The sequence below is a fragment of the Sinohyriopsis cumingii genome, unplaced genomic scaffold (genome assembly GCF_028554795.1).
Source record: "Sinohyriopsis cumingii isolate HCF-2022 unplaced genomic scaffold, ASM2855479v2 utg000349l, whole genome shotgun sequence".
NCBI lineage: Eukaryota > Metazoa > Mollusca > Bivalvia > Unionida > Unionidae > Sinohyriopsis > Sinohyriopsis cumingii.
Window position 1 is genome coordinate 2465290 of NW_028315889.1, and position 23979 is coordinate 2489268.

At 34.5% G+C, this 23979-nt stretch overlaps 1 protein-coding gene across 2 annotated transcripts in view; it reads left to right on the forward strand.

The window, feature by feature from the left end:
* The first annotated feature begins 6407 nt into the window (after positions 1-6407).
* Positions 6408-23979, forward strand: part of LOC149774328 (uncharacterized) — a 101386-nt gene continuing 83814 nt past the window's right edge. The window contains exons 1-4 of one of the 2 annotated variants that reach the window (XM_089945408.1): positions 6408-6543; positions 9188-9465; positions 11841-11989; positions 22120-22266. In XM_089945408.1, the coding sequence (XP_089801534.1) occupies positions 6535-6543; positions 9188-9465; positions 11841-11989; positions 22120-22266 (583 nt within the window). In that variant the 5' untranslated portion in view covers positions 6408-6534. Of the gene's footprint in view, positions 6544-7603; positions 7704-9187; positions 9466-11840; positions 11990-22119; positions 22267-23979 lie in introns of those variants that run through there. The other variant, XM_089945407.1, reaches the window with a different exon arrangement.

Genomic DNA, 23979 nt, shown 5'->3' on the forward strand with positions numbered 1-23979 from the left:
TTTAGCAGTGCGAAGCTGGTCCCTAACACTGCTATACCATGGAGAACACTTTTGAATTGATATTCTGCACTTGGTAGCCGGGGCATGTTTGTCAAGTAATGAACGCAGACATTTATCGAGTTGTTCTGCGGTAGGAGGTTGTTAGGTTAGCTTGGATGTCGTGTATTAGTTTGGTTCTATTTATCATACGGAGGTTTCTCTTAGTAGCAGATAAAGGTGGAGGGTTGGGGACTGATACGTCAAGATGGCATATAATGCAGAGGTGATCTGATGCAAGGTCATGGGATACCAGGGAGGTCCGTAGAATGTTATCATCAGGTCTATGAAGAATCCAGTCTAAAATGTGACCATGTTTATGGGTGGGTTGGTTAACTGACTGTTTGAGGTGGAAATCATTAATGGAATCTATGAGTTTTGATGTATTTGAGTTTCCGGGACAGTCAAAGTGAAAGCTGAAATCTCCAAGAATAATCAGGTTGCCACCTATCGAATTTCCATAGTCCAGGAGATTCGGAAACTGCTCCAAAAGGAGAGAGTCAGCCAGTTTGTTTTTTTCTACTAGAAGGAGGGCGGTATAGGCAGAAAAAATGGACTGACCTTTGCTCCAGTGTGAGTGTGGTTTGGACTAGTTCAAACGATATGTGGTCGAAAATGAATGTTGTGGTGTAGTTAAGACGTTTTATCATGGAGTTCTTTGTGATGACAGCAATTCCACCTCCGCGAGAATTACGGGGGAACGACTTGATGGAGTAACCAGTGGGTATTAGATTCGCACACTTGGGCTCATCGCCTGATGTTTTTAGCCATGTTTCTGTCAAGAAAAATATGTCAACATTCTGGTCTTTGATAAAATTAACTATTTCTGTGCGCTTTTCCGGTGGTCCTACTGACTGGGCATTGAATAATGCAATGCGCAGAGGTATATCTTGGATAGTTGACACAAAGGTTGACGAATTAATTGGGATTTGAATTACGTTATCTAAATTAACGGTCGAAAATTTTTTAAATGGTTGTGCCGAAATAAGAGAGATAACTGGATTTCTTCTTCCTGTTATACGCCGGCCAGCTTTGAAACAACGTTTCTTTTAAGATGTAAGTGCAATATTTTTTTGTTAAGTATGTTTGTGGAGAGCGAGAGTCACAGTGAGAGGGTTATTTTGAGATGCGCCTTGACATTCCAATATACTGTGTAGCGGGTCTTTCTCTATTTTAAATCATATTTATAAATGTTCCCTGTAAAACAAGTAAATGCGTAAACAATAATATGTATATAATACATTTGACTTTGTTGATTATCTCCAAAAATATAAACAATCGAGACCTTAAGTCTACAATTTTAATTAAATTCCTTCAAAAACTACGGCAGAAAAAGGTCAGGAATTACAGATATGCAGAGAGGTATTCCATTGAACATGATACAGAATATATTGCTATTAGATAAGAGATAAATCAAAATGCTGAAAATCTAAACCTCAGGAGACTAAGTTCTTTTTCATAACTTCTATTTGGTACGTATACATTTTTTCTGCGTGTTTACATTTGGCGATATCAACATTTCCGGTTTTTATGATAATAACATCTTTTCTTGGTCATCGTCATTTTCCAGCGCATGATAGGCAATATTTGGCCGTCAGAATAACTGGTGGAGGAAGAATTCGGGAATACCTGGTAAGAATCACCGACCCACGGGAAGATACTGACAGCTTTCTCACATACCCACATTGGCCGAGCCCGAGACTCGAATCCACACGAACAAAGGTGAGATGACAGTGATTAGACCACTCGGCCATCCAGGGCCCTGCTGTCTTTTAATAAATCACCAAAAATATCAAACAGTTCTTACCGTAAACGATGATCATTATCATCAAGAGCATCTTCATTATCACCAAAAATCAGATAGTCGTATCCTCAATAAACTGGTATTAATGAATGTTTTAATAACGCCTAATATTATGAATTCTTTCATGCAGACTCTGGTCCTTTGATATTTAAAAAATCATTTCAACTAAACCAAGAAACTAATATTTATAAGTTGGACATCTTTATTATTGAAGAATATTTAAAATGGAATTATCCACAACATTTGTACAGAATTTAATTTCAACTGAATATTACACAAAATTTCATTTCAACAGAACTATTCTATATAGAGACTAGTATAATATTCCCAGTGGTTGATTATGATTCCATAGTGAACTTTATAAACTATTCTCACTTTTTATGATTCTAATTCCACTGAAATGGAATATTTGTACAATTATTCCAAAGAGCTACAAATATTGTGAAACATTTTTGCATCAATGTAAACCTAAACAAATTATTATTAAAGCAAATGATAAGCTGTCTCAGTATACATAAGATAAATTTTGACCATAGGGTGCACAGTGCATGATTTCGACTGAAATAATACAATCAAGATGGCTTCTCACTCGAGTACACAGAATTCAGACATCTGGAAACAGTAGCTCATGACTCTTTATTTCATATAGCCTTACTAAAGCAGCTGATCTTAATATGCATTTCTTCTTCATGTGCGCTGGTTTGCAAAGGTAACGTCACCCCAAAAAAATGAAAAAGAAAAGAAAACCACAAAAAATAAGAATAAGAGAATCTATGTTGTGATTTGTACTAAGACAAGGTAATCCAAATCAAGGGGTTACATTATTTGTCTCCCCATGAGGCTGTGTAGAGTGGGGAGACAAATAATGTAACCACACAACTGGGATTTCCTTGTCTTGGTACAAACACTGACAAATTATTTTTCTTACAGTTTTTTTTATTATTATCCCAATTAAAATAACCCTGCACGTTTGCAAGTTATTTAACTGATTCAAAACACAGTATTAATCATCATGTAATATTATTATTATTATTAGTATTATTATTGCTTCTCACTCACTCTATATAAAGGTCATCACGTTTTGTACTCTTTTAGGAAAATCTCAATAATTATCTAAGTAGAATATATCTACATATGACATTCTTAGAAAAGGGGAAACAAATCAAGAAAAATACTTAATAGTTAGGTGTTGGAAATATTCCTCAACCAAGAAGCGTCTTAAGCCACGCGCGATTGTTGTTCAAAATACGATACTGTTCATTTATACGAATATGTTTACTAGGGCAACGGGGCAACATGTCGACCATAAGTAAACACGTTCTACGCATGAAAAAATAGAAACATAAAACGATTTGATATTATTATTGTATTATCACATTTAATCGATGGGTGTCATATGAAAATAACAATAATTAATATCTTTTATACGGATAGCTTTTAACTTACTTCAGTTCTAATTTGGAAAAAGTTCTACGGTAGGCAACGGTATGATACATTACAATACTGGGTACATACTACCGTACAGTTCTAAATAAGTGTGTAGTGACGGAGGAAATTGCTAATTTATGATATTCTTGGAAATTAATATTGTCTTTCCTGGAATGGCAAGTGATGCTATTACTGATGAATGATACGTTACATGGAAATCATCTTGTGGAATAGCGTGTGGACTGACAAGTGAACTACTCTGGTAAGTGCAGGAATTTCCATTTGGTTACAATTTTGGATTCGACTGGCGCTATTTGGGGGTGTTTGACCACAGGGGCTCGCATCGTTGCTTACAACGTAACTGTCAGTCATACATATAGTATAAAATAATATAGTATTATTTTATACTGTATGTATGACTGAAAGTTCAATTGTAAGCAACGATACGAGCCCCTGTGTGTTGGACAAAGTTTGAAGAACGCAGGTCTGATGTAAGACATTTGTGTTGATGCCGTCTTTGCGGTAGCTTTTGAGAGAGTTTTGATTTTTCATTGTTTTAGTCAGCGATGTGTATAGTCTGTGTGCCTGGGACAGTGTTTTCTGTTTGTTCCACATAGCACCGCGAATAGTATCCTCTCTGTAGTTCAGTAAATATTTTCAGGTCACTAAATGTAGCTAACAGTATCTAATTAATTTCACACGAAGTATTTAAAATTAACTAGGTACTTTTAGCTATATTTGATAGCGCTGACCTGAACATTTGGGCCTACAGATAGCATAAAATTCACCATGCTGTTTGGAAAAAACTAAAGTTTCTAGCATAATATCAAACAGCTTGACTTCGTGTGTGTGTGTGTGTGTGTGTGTGTGTGTGTGTGTTTCTTTCAATATGTTTAAAAAATGCGAAAAAGCGAGATATTTTGTTTCCTTTGTCGACTTCAAGTTTTCTTGTTTAATAGTTCCGACATGGTTTACATTCAAAAAGTATTAGTCCAAACAATGTGTAAAAGTAAATAAGTAAAAAAATTAAATTGGTCAATCACACACAAATAGAATTATGAATAAAATTCCGATTCCAATCAGTTTTAAAAGTAATTTAAAAAATATTTAAAAAAAGACGGCTGTAATGCCCTGAAAATCTAATAAGTTCATCTACGTAAGCATAGCAAAAATTCGTTTGTATACGTTGAATTGTTTTTGCCCATTGTTGTTAAAAATCTTCTTCAGACATACTGATGTAGAGAAGATAATTGAAGTTAGTTTGAATTGTTTGTGTGCCTGCTTCTTCAGACTTTATTGATATTTAGTTATTTTGATAACTTTCATCGTTATATAGAGCATACTTTTTTCAGACAAATATTGTTTCTATAGTTTAAGCCATGTAATAGACTTTTCAGAACTTCTTGACCTTGATGGATACAATAGACAGAAAGATTAAACTGTTAATGGTTTATAGGGATATCAGATCTAATAATTGGAGACATACACGTAATAGTTCATATAATTGTATTTCTTTGCATTAACGTATCATTAAATATTAATAAATCAATATATAAAGTTAAAAATATTTTTTCGTATATGGTAATTAACTTAACCTAATAATATGCTGAGAAAATTTATTAAGCGTGTACGTGTGTTTGTGTGCGAGAGAGAGAGAGAGAGAGAGAGAGAGAGAGAGAGAGAGAAATTTTGAGACGGTCTCCCGTTCTAACGCAATGGATCTACATCATGTCCCGGAATGAATGGTGATTTTTTCTTCTTCTTCAGACTTTGGTCTTATAGCGCAAATAATTTAAGCTTGAGTAAATTAAAAAGTAACTAAAACCGCATTCTTAGTATTGTAATGAACATCAAGTACGTTCGGAAAGTTGTAGCTGACGCAAATGATTGTTGCATAAACATCACTTATACCATCTCATCTATAACGGTGGGCTCTGCTGGTTTGTCGCTGAAAACGGCAACATGAGTTCCTTCGAGCACATGTAAGAATTTAAAGGAAATACAAGTCGATAAATAACGTGGAGTGATTAGATAGCCATTCTGATATCGACAGTTAAAGTATGACTTAGCTGTTACCTTCGACAAGTTAAATTATACTTGTTCATAGACTTTTATTACAGCTCGACAATCTCTTTCACAACCACATACACACACACTATTTTCCCATTAGACAGACAAGGCAGCTGCCTGCCTAGAACGGAAGAAATTCAAGCAGCGCCATATTTTAAAGTATGAAAATCTGGATTTGTTGAAAAAATGTTGGCTTATAAAAAATAAAAAAAAAACACTAGTTACAATTTTTATATTAGTAACGGTCTTTAAAGGGTCTGGTTTTAAGGATTTATTTTGGATGGGGTGGTGGTGCTGCAAGTCGGGGCTGCAAAATCATAAATCCATCACACATACACTGTCATGCACCCTACCTTCTTTAATATATATATATATATATATATATATATATATATATATATATATATATATATATATATATATATATATATATATATATATATTTCATTGAATATGGTCAACTCGTCAAGGATTTTTTTTGCCCGATTTTTTTTTTGTTGTTTTGGGTGTGTGTGTGTGTCACTGTATTGCTGTTGTTGTTCTTGTCGTCGTCATCCTTTGTGATTATCTAGCGTATGCCCTTTTGTATTTTACCAATGGGTACGTTTAGACTGTAAACCCGTAAAATGTAGGACTAACAAGCGAGTTGTTTACGCAAAAGGTTTTCTCAGACGTACGAAATGTTCCTTGGGATATCTTTGTGAAATACATTTACGAAATATCATATATTTTCTTACGCTTAAAACGTACGAAAATTTTGTGCAGAAACTTACATTGCGTCGTGAAATGGGACCCAGATCAAGTGTGTGTGTCGGGGGCAAAATTTCAAAAGGGCCCTGACTTTCTTAGAAAGGGCACCAAAGCAAAAGTCTAACAAAATTATCAGAAATAAGAATAAAAGAGTGGATGTCTACTTGCTGTTCTGGTCTACGTGTTCATTTTAAATTATTAAGCTAAATGTCTTCCAATCCTGGTTTCAAATTGTTGTGTATATTCACGACTCCCGCCATGTGTTATGTGTGTGTGACGTAATCAAACTTTGTTGTCTAGCGGAGTACAAACTGTAGCAGTTTACATTAGAGACGAAGTCAATGAACTTCCTTACAGATCATTATGGAGTGTGGAGCATGCACTTGTAAATTATGAAGTTCTGAAGAAGCTGACCCGAGCAAACGCATGAGCTGCGTAACTTGTACATGAAACAGGTAGTATGTTGAGAGTATTGTTTAATAGAATCGTCGGTTCCGAATGAAGACGTGCTATAACTTGAAAGAGTTGCCAGTGTTCGGTTTGGAGGTTTCGATCATATAGTTGTTTTCCTAGATATAAGCTATGTATGGTTCATCTTTTAAATTTCTTTTTTTGGGTGAATTTCTAAAAAATTGTTATGAATGACGGCAATTACAGCCACAATTCACAGGCAAAGAACATGACACGTTAATTTCTCTGTCACCATATTGAAGAAAAAAATCTTAAAGCTTTAACTTGATTAAATAAATACTTTAGGCAGATATATTAAATGTAATAAATTTGTGAAACCTTTTTAAATTTGTGAAACCTTTTTTATGTCAGTGGGAGAATTGCCTCTCCCTGCCTTGCCCCCACCTCCCTTGATATCTTTTTCTACTTGGTTTATTTAAACTTAAACTTGTGTGAAATTCCCGGTATGCTTGTTATCTTAAAAGTAACATAGAACATTCATGCCATAAGAATAGTGATTTTCAAGTTCCCAGAATAATTGCTCTTTAGGTCTGTGTCCAATAATTTTAAGACTAGTTTTGTGAATCATAACTTTTCATGCAGAGCTAAGAACAATAGTATAGCCAGAAGCCCCTTTAAATCTGGATTGGTCCCCTCTCATATTATAACTGGGCTGCTTTTGGGCCTAACCCCAAAAATGTCATCTAAAAGAAACTAAGCACATCAACAAAATTCTACATTTTTAGTTAAAACATTCTAGAAAGACACTTATAATTATTAATAATCAGTTCCCTGCTAGGCCCCATCTGTACAATAGTTCTCTGCACATTATAAAGATCATCTGCTTAATTGCAACAAAAGCTATAAACTTTATAAAGTGAAGCAGGTGACTCATAAATGGGGAACAATAATATTTCTGTTATTTGTATTTCATTAGTCACCTGTAATTAACACTCATTGTCATTTATGAATAATGAGCTGTACCCATGCAGTTGTTTAACAGTTAATCTAAATTAGGGGATTAGCAACTATACATGGCAGCCATTATATTTGGTGGAGAAAGACACAACCAACCCATGGGAAGCTACTGGCAAGCTTTCTCACATCTATATTGGTCGAGCTGGGACTCAAACGGACAGAGGCAAGATGGATGTCATCTGTAAAGGTAAGAACCCAAAACCACTCAGCCACCCAGGGCTCCCGAGTTTGGCATTGACCAAAAACTGCTACTGATGAATGTTGACAATCTTTTTTATTCTCATACATGGTCATTATCAGAAGACATTTTATATTTATATGTAACAGGGCTAACTTTTGATTGTTAGTGGAGGTGGGGTATGCCTGTGACCACTTGGCGATGGGGGTGGATTGGCTTATGATTGCATGGAGGTTGGGTTGGTTTTGAATAAGGAGCTATACAATGAGTATAATGTATTAAAATGCACTTGGATTTAGCTATCCAAGTTGCTTGATTTCTGTCTTGAAATTATCACAAGTGAGGAACCAATATTATACTTCTGCCTGATAAGGTTTTGATTTATGACCCTAATCTAACAATGATAGAGCTTGTAAAGACATTGTTAGCTGCCAAGAGAGTGACATGCTATAATATAGAGTACCAGTAAGTGTCAGGGTTTGAAAATTATTGTTCTTGGATTTATATAGGTGTTAGATCAGGCAAGATGATTGCAAATGAAATCTCAAACAATGCAAAGAGATATGTGCGATTTGATAGATGTGTTCTAAATAAGTCATAAATTTCTAAGCTTGACACAGAGAATGATAAGCTATAGGCAATGTTTTACTTAGCAAAGCAGTTTGTATTGAAAAAAATCTCTTTTCCTTAGTGAAGTGTGTTTGTTACAAGGAGAAGATTATGGTTATTAAACTATGCATGATTTTGTTGTACCCAGAGGAAACGTTTATCTTACCAAGACTGAACTTTATCTAACCAAGATGGGAAATAAAATTGCCTGCTATACAATGATTCTTACTACAGAGTGCCTCATTTTAACATAATCTCGGATATTACATGGATATTATTGTGGATTTCATCATACTAGTTGAATTCTGTTCTCCATGTAATGGACTTTAGCATAAGGCAGACTTGCCTATATCACGGTACACTTAAGGATCTCCTTTACATTGTTAAAGTGAGGTATTACAGTAAATTACAAAAGCTTGATGCATCATTGTAGTCTGACATGAGTACTTTCCTTTATGTTATACTGATGTTCCAGCCGTCACAGGTTTACATTCTTAAAATGCTAGGCATATTGCATGGTCAGTTATAATGTTTAATTTAATACATGCTGTGTTAAATATTACACAGTCAGGGTATCAGATTGTTTATGATTTGCTGCATTATAGTGTAAATATTTATTTTTTGTTGCACAGTTCTGCCAGTAGTGCTCAGTGGTCCCCAGTTTACAGGGCTTATCCATGTTGATGAAAAGGTGACAATATCATTGAAATCCTTGCATTGATGGTGGTGGGGGGGGGTAATTGGTTTAAATGTGCTACCGAGGAAGATGATTATTGGTTGGCTTTCTATCATACAATGGCCTTTCTCACACTAGAGGTAGACTCTACTTAGTTTGATTTTTTGTGGATCATTTTATCTATTAATTATTTTAATTTGTGTTTCAGATAATGGATAATGGTATTGTGTTTCCGGATGCTGACAGTGATGCTGCAGAGGTGTCAGGGCATAAGGACAAGGATCTCAGGATCTCACTTGGGAGGCGGCGACTCCTCAGACCACAAACTGCCCAGCCCAGGGTTTCAGGGGCAGCAGACACAGAGAGCAGTACCAGCAAGCCACAGCGCCCCCTCTCATCTTTCCTAAAAAACAGAATAGAATTTTCCAGTCGCAGAGTTTCACGACAGACACTGCGCAAGTCCCACTTCGCTGCTCCACGAAAAAGGCACACAATTTTTGTATTTGCAGAACACTTTGTATTTACCTCTCATGCATTTTTTAAAAATTTCTCCTCACAATTGTTTACCTTTAGTGCTGCCAGTGTATATCTCAATTCTTGAATTTGGATACCTTTATAATAACAATAATACACTTTTCATCAACATACTGGTATGTATATTCTCGCACCTGAAAGAATCAGGTGTACAGTACCACCCATTTTTCTTGTGTCATTTGTGGAATCATGTTAAGAATTTCACTTAAAAATCAAGACATTCTGTAGAATTTATGCAGAATTGATAAATAAAATATTAATGTAAACACTGCGTGGAGTGAAAATTGCTCCTTTTTTACAATGGGCTAATCTTATTGATCATCTTTGTTCCATAAGTTTTTCTTAAATTCATTTCTTGCTCAAACTTATGCATTAAACCTTGAATCTAAAAAACATTTTCCACAGTAGTTAGTTTTTACACCTGATGGATTGTTGTAGTATATTGTGGGAAAACAGTACAGTGATGACTTAAGTACCATCCTGAGATAACAGAAAATTCCAGTGAGGATTGTACTTAATGCTACATTGACAGATTTATTTTTAAAAGATCTGAAATGGATGGCAAGAATCAAATATCAGCAGGTCTACTTAAAATCTGATCACTTTGGGAAGCACCAACAAATTTGATAAAAACTCTGTTGTGTAGCAAATCCAATATACATAAACTGAAATTTGGTAAATTGATGCAGAGCAAAATTATCTAAAATAACTTTCTTTTACTCTGCTGCAGTTCTGTGGAATAAACTAAGAAACATAACTGAAAATGTATCCAGTATTAGTGCTTTTAAGTATCGTTTAAAACACCATTTTTAATTGTACGAGTGACTGTACTTGGTATTATGTTTCACTTTTATTAGATTTCTTATCTCTCCTTCAATCATTTTAATGTTTCAGATTCCATGTCATATGTGTTCAATACTTTTTCCTATATCAACTTCATATGTTGCTTTTAAGGGGTGGGGTATTATGATTATTATTATCTTACATTATTACCTTCATTAAATAAAGCTGCCACTTACATTATTGCTGCTATAGTTATTATTAATATATTCAACACAATACCCACAATACCTTAATAAGTGTTGACACTTGGAAAAACATCTGTTTTGGAGTTCAGATTTCTTCATCTTGGCATCCTTCATAAGTGATTTGTGATTTGGATTTTAACGTAGCTTTAAAAAAAAATTCAGTCATATCGCTATGATGTCTGCAATGTGGCAGTTTTTAGTGATGTCTAGCACTGGGGCATCATGCCGCAGACATGTAGCATGATGTCCCGCCCAGTTACATTATCCTGACAACAGGCCGACCAGTCCTAACACTAACCTCTTAATGCTGAGTGCCAAGTAAGGCAGCTGATAGTACCATTTTTGTAAGTCTTTGGTATGACTCGGCTGGGGATCGAACCCATGACCTCCCGCATCCGAGGCAGACGCTCTAACCACTTGGCCACCGGAGCAGTTAATCGTTCATAAGAAGTAGCTTCTAAATCTGCATAGAACATGATTTTCTTTTAACTTAGAGCAATACATGTCTGATGTTCCATTGCCACTTACTATACCTGTAAGACATGAATCATTCTCAGAAATGAATCTTGGATATGTGGCACTCTACAGTTTTGTATTTTGCATAGGGTTAGAATTGTTAAGAAAAAGACTTTCCCCGTGTTTCTTCACTGGTTATACTGGCTATTTAAAAAAGACCTTGTTTATCTTAGGTATTGTTCCAAGAACCTTTAATTCCCATTATTTTGGTATATAATTGATGTTTGTAATATGGGTTATAGAATATATTGCTTGGCCTTACATAAGATGTGCACCTTTCACAAAAAACTGCTAGCTTCACTTGGACATTTTCACTTCCTGGACTTCAGAGGTAAATTGTAAAAAAAAAGAGCTGATAACTTTTTTTTACATGTTATATATTTGGTAATTCATCCATTGCACTTTCAGAAGCTGGTATTGTCTAGTTGTGCAAAATTAATTTTCCCAATTTTAGTATGTGCTAAAGATAGTGTATTTTAGACTAATTCAGGGTGATTTTTTTTGCACAAGTGAGCAGTCATTTTAGTTAGCAGTATGCTTAGATCAAGTACAATTTCCATAAGTACAATATCCAAAGTTGTTTGCATTTGAAACATGCACAGCGGAGAGAATGTTGACATATCTCTATGCCACTTCCAATAATTTAGTATGTAATTTGAGATACAGTTACGTGTCGGAGTGAAAAAGACCCTGCTAACAAGTTATTGATAATATTAAAGTTTTTGTAGAGGTTAAGTCAATATTCATTTTAAACCACTTAAACATTTTCATGCACTGTTGCAGGTCTCCAAGTACCCCCTCCTCAGATAACTCAGTCCAAACAGCAGTAGCCCTTGACAACCAGCAGTCCCAGTCTAATGCTGAGGAGGAGACATCACCTCCAATATCACAGAGGAAAGCAATCAATCTCAACATTCACAGTCTTGTCATCAGTAAGTAGATTTCCATACAAATCAATTTTCCCCATTAGATGCATCAGAACTTGTTAAGGGAAAAACTCACTGATCATTGAACTTACTGATATGACTCTTCAGAACATTGAACTGTCTAAAAATAGAATGGCTGAAAGTTTTTAAAAAAATGCAATTAAGCTCATATTATCCCATTGTTAATAAAGTTGCTAGGGAATACAGCATTTTGCACATTTGTTTGTTGGTGGTAGTATGTATATTTAATTTAGATTGTTTGTTTGTTAGTTTTAATTTTGATTGTTATTTCATTACATGTTATTGTAATTTAACATTGCATGCTGGACTTAACCTTGTCCAAACTTGAGTTCATTTCTGCTTGACCTGATTGACTTTTTTTTAATTTCATTGATGTAAACAACTAATAATAGCTTCATTATTCTCTATGTATATGAGCTTATTATCAGGAATATTATTCAGGTAAACAAGAAGGAGTAAATATGTTGATTTGGGTAAGGGTTTTGGAGATTCCTAAGTGAATTTTGTAGGTTATTGTTTTGTAAATAAATAAGGCTCATTAGATCATCATAGAAGGTTATTTTCCATTAGGTAATGGTTGTTTGTAGAAAATGTTGATTGTGACCTGAGGTCAAGCAGAGAACTATATTATCTTGTGACTGCAAGGATTTTACTAGTTGCTTTAACATCTAGCACTTTAAGTTGTATTATGTTATGACCTGTTTGGGTTGAATTTTATTTTCTTCAAATTATTGAATTAAAGTGATTATTTTCTCTGGAAATACAAAAGTGCCCTGACAAAATTCTTAGATAAAGACTTTATTTAAATTTATACTGAATTCAAACCTGGAATAATATTTCTGTGATTCAACAAGAGACTGTTGGAACATCAGCACTTCACAGGCTATATCAGACATGTTGTCACCTTTAATTTTGGATCTCTTCGGGACTTGAACTGAGTTTATTCAGGACTTTTTATTACTAGGACATGTGTCTTTAATTCTTGGATTATTTTGGGATTTAATTCACAGTACTGTAAGTTCTTTTTTCTCATTTTTCACTTTGTATTCTAGGGAAATAAATAATTTGTTAAATTTTACAAAGCTTGTTATCTTCACTCTTTTCGTTACTTATTTTAAGAGCATAGTTGTAACAAGGTTTTTTTTTTTGTTTATTGTTCAATCAGTACTTTGTGTCCTATTTAACCCACACTAATTAAAATTGACAGGTTGGTGCATTTCAAGGAAAGCAAATAAGCCATCCTAAAACTAGATCACAGTGACCTAATTTCTGCTTGTAATACATTGCTCAATCACAATAATACTAGGAATATAAACTCCACTACTTCTTGAATCCAGTAATTCCTGAAAGACAAACATATTGTCACTTTTGTGTCTATATACAGTATGTGCATCACGGATTATGGAACGACCATGTGCCCAGATGGGGTCTGAATCATTTCACACTGGTTCAGTCACAGACCAGTTATAGTGGTTGTCATGGGTTGTTCATGCCATGACTTGTAGTGGAAAGATTTTTAATTTTTATTGTCCTTATTAGAAAGTTGCAGCAATATAATCACATATAACCTACCTGTTGGCTTAACTACAGCCTGCTGTAGAGAATGCTCTTTTTAAGTTGTACACAATGCTGTTTAATACTCAAAGACTTTCCCACTGAAACACATTCACAAATGTGTATTGCAAGAGATGAAAGATAAATTTCCAGGCTAAGAAGCCTGATGCTATTTAGGTGCTTCACAAAATATACAGAGTTTAATGATAAGTTATTTTTATGAGAGAGAGATTCTGATTTTGAACAACCAAAATGATAATGAAATCATGCATAAGTATTGGCAGGTTTCATTCCATTATTATCATTGAAAAAGGCAAGACATGCAGTGTTTTTTTAATACATTCACCCATTCACTTTTCTTTGTTTAACATGTTCTCACACGGTGAAATATACACAGCACTTTACAAAATACAATCTCTACTAGTCCAGTCTCTGTTTAGTATTTGTGACCCATATATATATATATATATATATATATATATATATATATATATATATATATATATATATATCCATGTGACACATTTTCTTAAGAACTTGACTTTACTTTTATGGTAGTCCTATTACTTTTACACATACTGTACAAGCACTATTTGTTGCATTCTGTAACCAGAGGTTAGAAAACACCATTAGGAATGCTAGTTTGGTCTTCTGACAAGTTTAGTATTACCAAATGGATGGACGCAAAAGATGCAGAAGCATAATCACTTAAAAAATGTTTCAAGGAGATAAGCTTGGCGTGTTATTTTCAGCTGATACAGATACAGGTTCATTTGCTGCAGTAGTCTTTAAGTCCACATGACAAATGGTGCAGAATAATTCCTGAATGTAAGGCTAATATTATCAGTTTAGTTTTTGAATTGTTACAGTTTGACCCAGTAATCCATTTTATGAGTTGACATGAATACAGATAAAACATTCTGTAAGCAAACAACACAGACCAAATGCATATTTATACAGGGTTTAGCAATTAGGCTAAATTACTGAAATTATGTCCAAAATCATCCAAACAGCACTGAGTTTATGGGAACCAAAAAGGAAGCTCAAAAAAATATGAACAAACACATAAGTTTAATCAAAAGTAACAGTAATTGAAGATTAACTGCATTGAAGATACGCATGTAGACTTCATAGAAAATAATGTTAAGCCAGTTAGTACATGGGGGAGGGGGCAGGGGGAATGGTCTTTTTTCTCCATATTTCAGTAGCAGTCAGTCACATCTGTACATCTATCATCATCTTTTGCAATTCAACCAGAATGCCTACTGTTATGCAAACTTTGCTGTGATAGATAAGATTTACTGCATCATAAATGATCTCTAGTTTTGTATATCAGTTTAGTTTTAGCTTTATATAAGTCACACTTTTCTTATCATACTTGTTCCTCCATGTTTAACTCGCACCGTATTATGCATAAGCTGAATACATGATGCATATCAATGATGCCTTGTATATCACCTGAAGTTACTAAGTATGTGTTTGCCAAGGATATAAAATGCATTTCAAATTGCATTGATTGATATTAATATGTGTTTTGATATTTATAATAGCTTTAAACAGATATGTTTGGTTTAACTTTCTAATCTACTCCGAACTAGAGGTTCAAGAGGTTTTGACTTAAAGAGGTTGTAAATCCCAATAATTTCCTGTTTATTTCAAACGATTCATATTAATTCTAAGATCATCGCAAATATCGTCACTGTGCTCAGTAATACTGGCTCATTCCACTTTCAATCTTTTAAATTTCTGAAGCCCCGAGTGGCCAAGTGGTCTAAAGCGCTCTCCATTACAGATCACTGCCGTCTCACCTCTGTCTGCGTTGGTTCGAGTCTAGGATTCTACCAATGTGGGTATGTGAGAAAGCTTGCCAGTAGCTTCTTGTAGGTCGGTGGTTCTTCCCAGGGTTTTCCCGGGTTCTTCCTCCACCATTAGTACTGGCCGCCATACATAGCCTATCCTGTGCTGAAAAATGGTGTTGAACCCCAAAATAACAACAACAACAGCAACAAATTTCTGAAGCTTTAAATTGTTGTATGTTAATTATGACCAGATTAGACTACAGATAATAAGAAAACAAGAAAAGCACACTAATAGTAGGTTAATAACCCAATTAATTGTATACATTATATTTAATTACAGTGTAATCATGATTTATGCAAGGGTTACATTTTTTAAGCAAGTGCATAATTTGAGATTCACGTAAACTGAGATAATATTCTCCATATAAAATAAAGTATGTTAAAGTTAGGGGATGCTTCTGCAAAGTAGATTAAAATAAAAAAATAAAAAAATTTCATTAAAAAACATAGGGAAATGAACATAAAACATAGGAAACATAAAATAAAAACAGGAAATTATGAATTTTACTCAATAGAACATATGTACATGTAATTAAAAAACAAAAGCTGCATTGAACAGTAGTGTTCATCGAGCCATGTTGCCAACCGCCTTTCCATTCTGTCCATTATGTTGTGGCAGGTATAGCAACGTTTCTGGTTCGAAATGGAAGGTTCCAGCTTTCACGCTTGCTTTTTATTTTTTCAGCACTGTCATGAATATTTATTATTCTACATGTACTTTCACTAAAGTTCAAAGCATGCTTTATCATGGTGGTACTCTGACCAGCTTCATACCTTTTCACTACTTCAAGTTTAAGCTCTAAAGAAAAACCTTCCTGGGTCTCTTCGGACTATCACTTGCTCGTGTTTTAGATGCCATCACTAATAACATTCCAAAATTATAACAAACAATTTGTACATGTACATACATATGCAGTACTGAGGCCAAAAATAAACAGAATGGTGGGGGTGTAAGAGCTGGGCATTGAGGGTAATGTTTGCCTGCAATGGTGGCACAATCTATATGTATGAGAGAGTTATCTCAATAGTAGCAATCTTTTTCACATTTTTCCCCATCGCGTGTTATTTTGAATTCGCGTAAATCGCAATCACACTGTACAAATGAATTGCTAAGCAGAAGTTTATTTATTTATTTATTCTGATTAAAGATTTGTATCATAATTTTATTTTTAAATTTTGTCAGATAATTTTCAAAATTTAAAAAATGCATGCTCTAGAATAATCAATGCCTGTTTCCTAGTTAGTGATAAAAGCTACAGGTGATGATCACAAGTTAATATGCACACTCTCTCTCATTTTTACATATAATCAACATTTTATTACAAAGAAAGATGGAAAGATGCCAAATGTAGTAGATTTTTCATTAAACATTCAATAGCTGTGTGCTGCTATACATGTACTAATATGCAATGCATTGAAAGATTAATGGGAAAATAAAAATGTTATGTTTTGTTTTATATACCGCTAGAATCCAGTTTTATGCAGAATATATCACAATTTAACCTGATTGTTTCTCAGTCCATATTACAAGCCCAAAATTCATTTTTTCTTTTACAGACAAAAAACCATTTTCATTCGGAGGTGAATGTCTTTTGAAATATCAGTGCTAAAACATGACATTGAAACTTGACACATAGCAGCTGGCATTGTTGTGTTTATTTACAGATATCTTCATTGTTTTGTAGTGTTTGGTTTTGTGACAACAACTAAAGGTTTCATTCAACATTAAGTGTATATTATAAAACATCAAAGTGCTACATTGACCAGTAGCTGTGAGGAATTGTCCTACTTTAAGTCATTTAGGACTTCTAATCTAGTTACTTACTGTGCTACTGAGGAGAAGGGGTAAGCTGGTAGGGAGAGGCAGAGGGGATAGCTGGGAGGGAGAGGCAGAGGGGATAGTATTTAGGTTGAAACAAATACATTTGTTCAGATTTTCAGAAAAAAACATGAAACAAGGCCATTACACATTTTTCTAAATTTATTTTAAATAGTCAATCTCAAATTGAGAAAATAAAAATTAATTACATTTAGTTATCCATATAATGCCTGGAACCATTTTATGTGATAATATGAGAACATAACATTAATTTGTTTCTCAGTCCGAATTTAGTTTTTACAACTAATTTTTATCTTTTCAGTTTTAAGGTGTGTGGTTTTTGACAACATTTTCATTCAAGAGTTAGAGTGTATTAAAAACATCAAAGTATGGCACTGAACAGTAACTGGTAGTAACTGACCATTGTCACAGGAGAGAAAGCTGCTGTAACAGGCATAGCAGCTGGCTTTAAATTAGGAATGTCACTCTTTGACCAGTGTCTGAAATCACTCTCTTCATGACATGAATGGCCACTGTTAGAATGCAACAGTAAATACAGTGTACACAATTCTGTACATTTAAAAACTTGTCATCCTCTCTGATATACAATGTTTTTTTTCTTCAAAGTTTGATGATGAAGCTACATAAAAACCTTTTTGTAGCATAGCTTGTGACTGTTTTTTTATTTTAATATATAATGCCATGATATTCCTGTTGAATTGGAAAGAATTATGACAAGTCATAGTGTTCCAGCATTATTGATCATACTTGTATGGTATAAATATTATGGTGTTCATTTGTAATCTCTGAGTTTTATTTGTATTACTGCTTTCGATAATTTTTTTGAAGTGGGTCTTGGAAATAAAAGGGAAACTAACAAATAAATAAACAGTACATGAAGCACTTTTATGAAATATTTATTCAGAAAGAGCATTTGATGTTATTGCTTGATGCCGAACAGGATGTAAATTTCCACATATGTATATGCTGACAGGTACAGCTACAAGTAATCAATCAACAGGGATGTACATTGCAGTATGGGAATTTTTCTGATGTACACTTTGTCATCGACAGGGGTGGGAAGATAACCAGGAAATTTTAAAAAAAAATTCTACATTGCACAAGTTCATCTACATGTATCTCTAGCTAGGCCACTGATAAATGCCTTCAGAAATGTTACCGTTGTATGGTTTGGCATGAAATTGATACCTGACAGGTTTGTGGGTTGGGATTTCTTCCAGTTATTTGTTTAGTGTGTTGATGTTAGTAGCAAATACAGTACAATAAGATCGGCAAACGGTGCCATAAAGCCCAATACAGTAGCTGTAAAATCTGTGACAGACTTCCACTAGATTGAGTGGATTTTCACTAGACTTGCCACATGGTACACTGTATGCAGATAAGGAAGCATTTCCAGGTGACGACAACCCTGTCCCCTTACCAGTGATAGTGGGAAAATCCTTTTTCTAATGATCCATGCCAATCCCACTGTGAAAAGGGTGGAATTTTGTTTTAAGACTGCAGTGGAAGAAATATATTGAATCTTATTAACTCCATCCGAATACCTACCTCCTCTGTCAACAAGCCACAACCACAGAGTCAGGGCTTCAGTAGATGTTGGGTCTTTCAGACACAGTCTGTAACCCTGGGAATTAATAAGCCTTTTCAGAGAGCCTGTTACCAGTTACCACACAAACTAGTATACAGCATTGACATTCCAAGTGTTGGTAAGAACATTGTGGCAGTACACATGCCAAACATACTTTTCTATAAAAATCAAATGCAAAGTATTTAAGGTAACATTAAAACTAGCCTGGATTATGATGGCATGGTCATCGATGCTAGACTTGCATTCTTTGGTGATTTTTCACTAGGCAGCCTCTATATTCACCTCTGCAGATGGCATTGTTTATGCAGTGATGCCCTTTTTTGGTCATCTAGATCTCAATGGCAGGACAAGCAGTGGCTGACAGCAGGAATTTCACTGGAGAAGCCTAAACCAGATACCACAATTTGTATTAAGGGGGGCCCAGAGTGGCTGAGTTGTATAAAGTGCTCACCATTATGGATCACTGCCATCTCACCTCTGTCTGCATGGGTTTGAGTCTCGGATTCGGCCAATGCGGGTATGTGAGAAAGCCTGCCAGTAGCTTCTTGTGGGTTGGTGGTTCTTTCAGGGGTTTTCCTGGGTTCTACCACCACAATTTATACTGGCTGCCATATATTGCCTATCGTGTGCTGTAAAATGCCATTAAACCCTATAGCAACAACTGCAGCAACAACAATTTGTATGGATGCCAGTTTGTTTGACTAGGGGGTTGTCACCTGTTGCCTTACTTAATGGTACATGTAAGTGGCAATTGGAGCCGTAGATTAATGTTGTACAATTTTGATTTCAAGAGTCATTCAGAAAATTAGGGACCAGATGGAGTAACTCTTGGGTGAATGATCTGCTTGAAAGAGCAATAGATGTTCCCAGGAAGATCCTGTTGAAATTCAATCTGCTCAAGCAACACTGCTCACATGTGTTTCAACACTATCTGGACAGGATTCTATTTCATGTCTGGCTATTGTGAATTGGGCCTTACATAGAAAGGAGTTTCAGCCTACATTTGTGCCTAGAATCTCAATTGCAACAAGGCATTCCAGTTTGAAAGGATATGAAGAAAAGTGGCAGGTGTCTGGTGCAGAAATAGATACATTGTCTACTGGAATGCCTTGATCTCTCATTAGTTAACTTTCTCCTGTACTATTAGGTGCTGTTACTCTCTGATTTCTAACACATTCAGTCATTATAGTTGAGTGAATACAGGTCATGACAATGATCTGTCACAATTGCTGGCCAACTTTAACCTGAATAGGTCTAAATAATTCACCGTGTTTTCATCATGTAATCTTTCATGGGTTTAGACTTTGATTCAACTCGAAGAAGTCTGAACCCTTAGCCTATTTGAAACTGTTGTCTTACAATACATGCTTTCTGATAGCACTAGCTCAAGTATGCATGGTAAGTGATTTGCATATCCTTTCAGTAGACCTGAACTATCCAGTTCCATTGTGTTATTGATGCATCTGGGCTTCACAGCTAAGAACTGATTATGATCTATGGGAAATTAAAAGGTCGCTATCCAAGCTCTCTTCTCTATTGATATACTGAGAGTGGCAGCTAAGCAAGACCCGGTCGATGTTCTTAAAGATTATTTGAAACACAGAGAGAAGAGCCATGGGTTCGGAACATGTCTTTTGCTGCCTTTTAAGCCAGGAAAAGAGGATATAACTCCTTAAGCCCAGGCCACATGACAGAAGTAAATATTGTGAATTATCACAGAAACTCATGAAATTAGAGCAATCTTGGTTAGTCTCACATTTAAGTACATTGTTTCAGTCCAAGATATAATAGAAGCTAGCATGCACAGTCAACCTTCTTGAGTTATCTCCAAGATCTAACATGACAGAGACATGAATTGAATCTGGTAGTCCAGTGGCTGCAGCAAAGATGGCCACCAGACCCTTTTTAAATTAGCTCAGACTCCTCACTGGTTTGTGCATGATGCTTTCACTGGATTTACTCAAGTTTTTGGCTAAATAAGGGAAAGTGATTTTTTATCCTTATCAGAGTGTTGTGATCACAGGTCACATGACTGTCATATTTGGAGGTGGTTTATCCTTATAGAGAATTCAGACATTCTTCCATTAACAGGTCACTGGTAGACATTGGATGCTTGTCCATTTTCTCCTCTGTCCAGTTCTAATGTTAATGTGATCAGATAATACATTCAAAGGAGAAAGCAAATTTTTCAGTAAATTGTGTTTCTTGAAGAATATGTTTCCCATCATATCACTAGTAAATTTCTCCCACACATACCTGCAAATGTAATCATCTGCATTGATATATTGTTGACCTTAAATTAGTACCACTTAGTGGAGGAGGATGGGGATGTAATGGGTAAGAGTTTCTTCAATTTATTCATACGGTACATGTATATGGACATGAAAGACAAAAAATGTGTCTTTCAGGAATTGTTGGATTTGAGAGGTAGTGGAACTTATATTCCTAACATTAATGTATTCAGATAAGTATTCTCAAAGAAGCATAATTTTCTGAAACATTTGCTTTCACATTTAGTAATGTGTTTTTTTTAGCTATTCATTAATTACACCCTTAATGTTGTATCTTTAACCCTATTTTACCTACAAATAAAAATAGTTGCATCTCTGAGAGAAATTCAGCCATACCAAAGCTAGGTCACTATGATATAATTTTCATATCTTTATAAAGTACATTATCTTCATATGTATGTATATTCAGTCACTTGTTATCAGTAAGGTGCTGTTCTTTGTAGACTTTGAAAAAAGGTACAAAATTTATAAATGGGCTCAATTAAATTATGCTTTAGTGTTCTTTTAAGGATGAGATTTTTTAAAATGATTTCAGTGTAAAGCTATATTTTATTTTTTAAAAATAATAATTATTTATTTTATTTTTTGTAGTGGTAATATATTCTTTATTAATAAGTTCTTTTATAAGTGTATCTGTGTGTGTAACTAAAATTGCAATAAATTTATATGTTTTGGGGTAAGTGTGATGATATTACTTCCTGGCTTGTGATAATGGGACTTCCAGATTTCCCACCATGGAAGATCAGCACTTCCAAAAATAAAAAATAGAACTCCTGCATATACTTGTAATATTATATGTCAAAATATTACATATTTTGTTGTACTTTGTATAAGGTTATAACATGATGATTCACTCATTTAATATAAAGAATATAGAATGGTTACAGCAACATCTTATTCATGTAATAATTTGATAAATATTAATAGCAGATCATACAAAGATACATATGTAGCTTTTTATGGCCTTCCAAACATTTTTGTAGAAAAAGATGACAAAGATGTTCCCCAGAAACCACCCCCAGAGTCCAGGAAGTTAATCAAACACTCGTCCTTTGAGACTTGGATTGAGGGTTCCCCGCACGATTCTGATGAATATGACACAGATTTGGATATTGAGGATTTCAAGAAAAGTAAGATATTTCTTTTATTTTTTGTAAGGGTCAATGAGGATGTTACAAGAAAATACTTATACAGGTAAAGGAGGATGTTACAAGAAAATACTTATATGGGGAAAGGATAATGTTACAAGAAAATACTTATACGGGTAAAGGAGGATGTTACAAGAAAATACTTATACAGGTAAACGAGGATGTTACACAGCAAAATAGTGAAAATTGTATTCAATTACAGAGTTTAATTTATTGTTAGCTATCACAATGCAGGATTTTGACTTGCTCAAGTTTAGCTTATGTACACTGGTTATTTTATTATTATACATACAGAAGTCTGCCTATTTTTTGTGAGATTTAAAAGGATTATGCCACATACATCTCAGTATAGATCAGTTAGTACAAATAATATGCATGCACACACACATTTCATATCCTTTCCATCCATGAATCTATTTTGCTGTTAGAGAAGCTCTTGACCCAATGTAAAATACTGAGTAGGATGACATTTCTTGAATACAATTGGACATCCTGAACCCATTTTCCTTTTTTTGTCTTTCCTTTCTATGACAGAGGCTTGAATAAATTTTTTGTACCTACCTTACCTTTCCATATTTAACTCTAGTTGTTTTTCTCATCAATTCTGTTTTCATTCTTCCTCCACTTTGCCCTTTTAGAATGAAAAAATCTATGTATTTGTATCTTCCCTCACATTTTTGTCTCTAGTAAAATTGCATCTGGGGTAAAAATTTGTTACACTTTTATCCAATGAGGAAATGAAATGGTTCATTAGGTTGAGTAATGTTATAAAGAAGTCAAATTTTTCAGTGTGAGACCTTTGAGATAGTTGACTAGTATGTAAATGTATTGTGTGACACACACACACACAACACTCACTATAAGACCCTTCATTATAACACAGTTCCTGGTATAAGGTGAGTATGGTCATGGAACCCGTTTTATTATTCATTAATACAGTTATATGCATTATGTACTTCTTTATAAAGCGTAATATTTTATGGCTACCATTGACAGCATTGTAATGAGAGAGCATTGTTTCAATGCCTTATTCAGAACTAGAGGAACAGGAATTAATAAAGAAGGAAAAGGCCAGGAGGAAGAAAATAGGAAAGTATTATGATGTGTGATCTAACATTTATGACTCATTAACATCTCTCTGGTGTGACTTTAATCCAAGACTAGTCAATATTACAGATTAATGCATGATGTTTGTTATTTAGCACTACAGATGTAAATAGCTTCGGTTTGATGTAGCTCTGCATTCCTAGCTCTATTTGAATAGTATCTAATATACACAACACAAATTAAATTTAAAAGCCTTTAGTTTTCATACAATTAGACATAAATGTTGCTTTTTGATTTGCAGAGACTTGTTTTTCAAGTATAGGATGTTGATCATTGCATGTGTAGTTTCTTGTGTTTGGTTGCATTCTTTCCAGTGTAATGGCTATTGTTTGTACCAATCTTGCATGCCATTTACAACCTGTCAATTATGTGCAAATATATACATGTATGATGAAAAACCTGTATCACACAAACTTCTTAGTCAACAACAAATCTGTAACAATATAATTCATGTCCTCTTACCAGTTAAATATTTAAGAAAATTGTTTAAAAGGTGGTAAGACTAGTTTCGGAGATTGTTGAAGCAGTTTTTTTTTTATAGTTTATATATTACTTTAGTTAACAAGGGGAGGTAATCCATTATTGGCA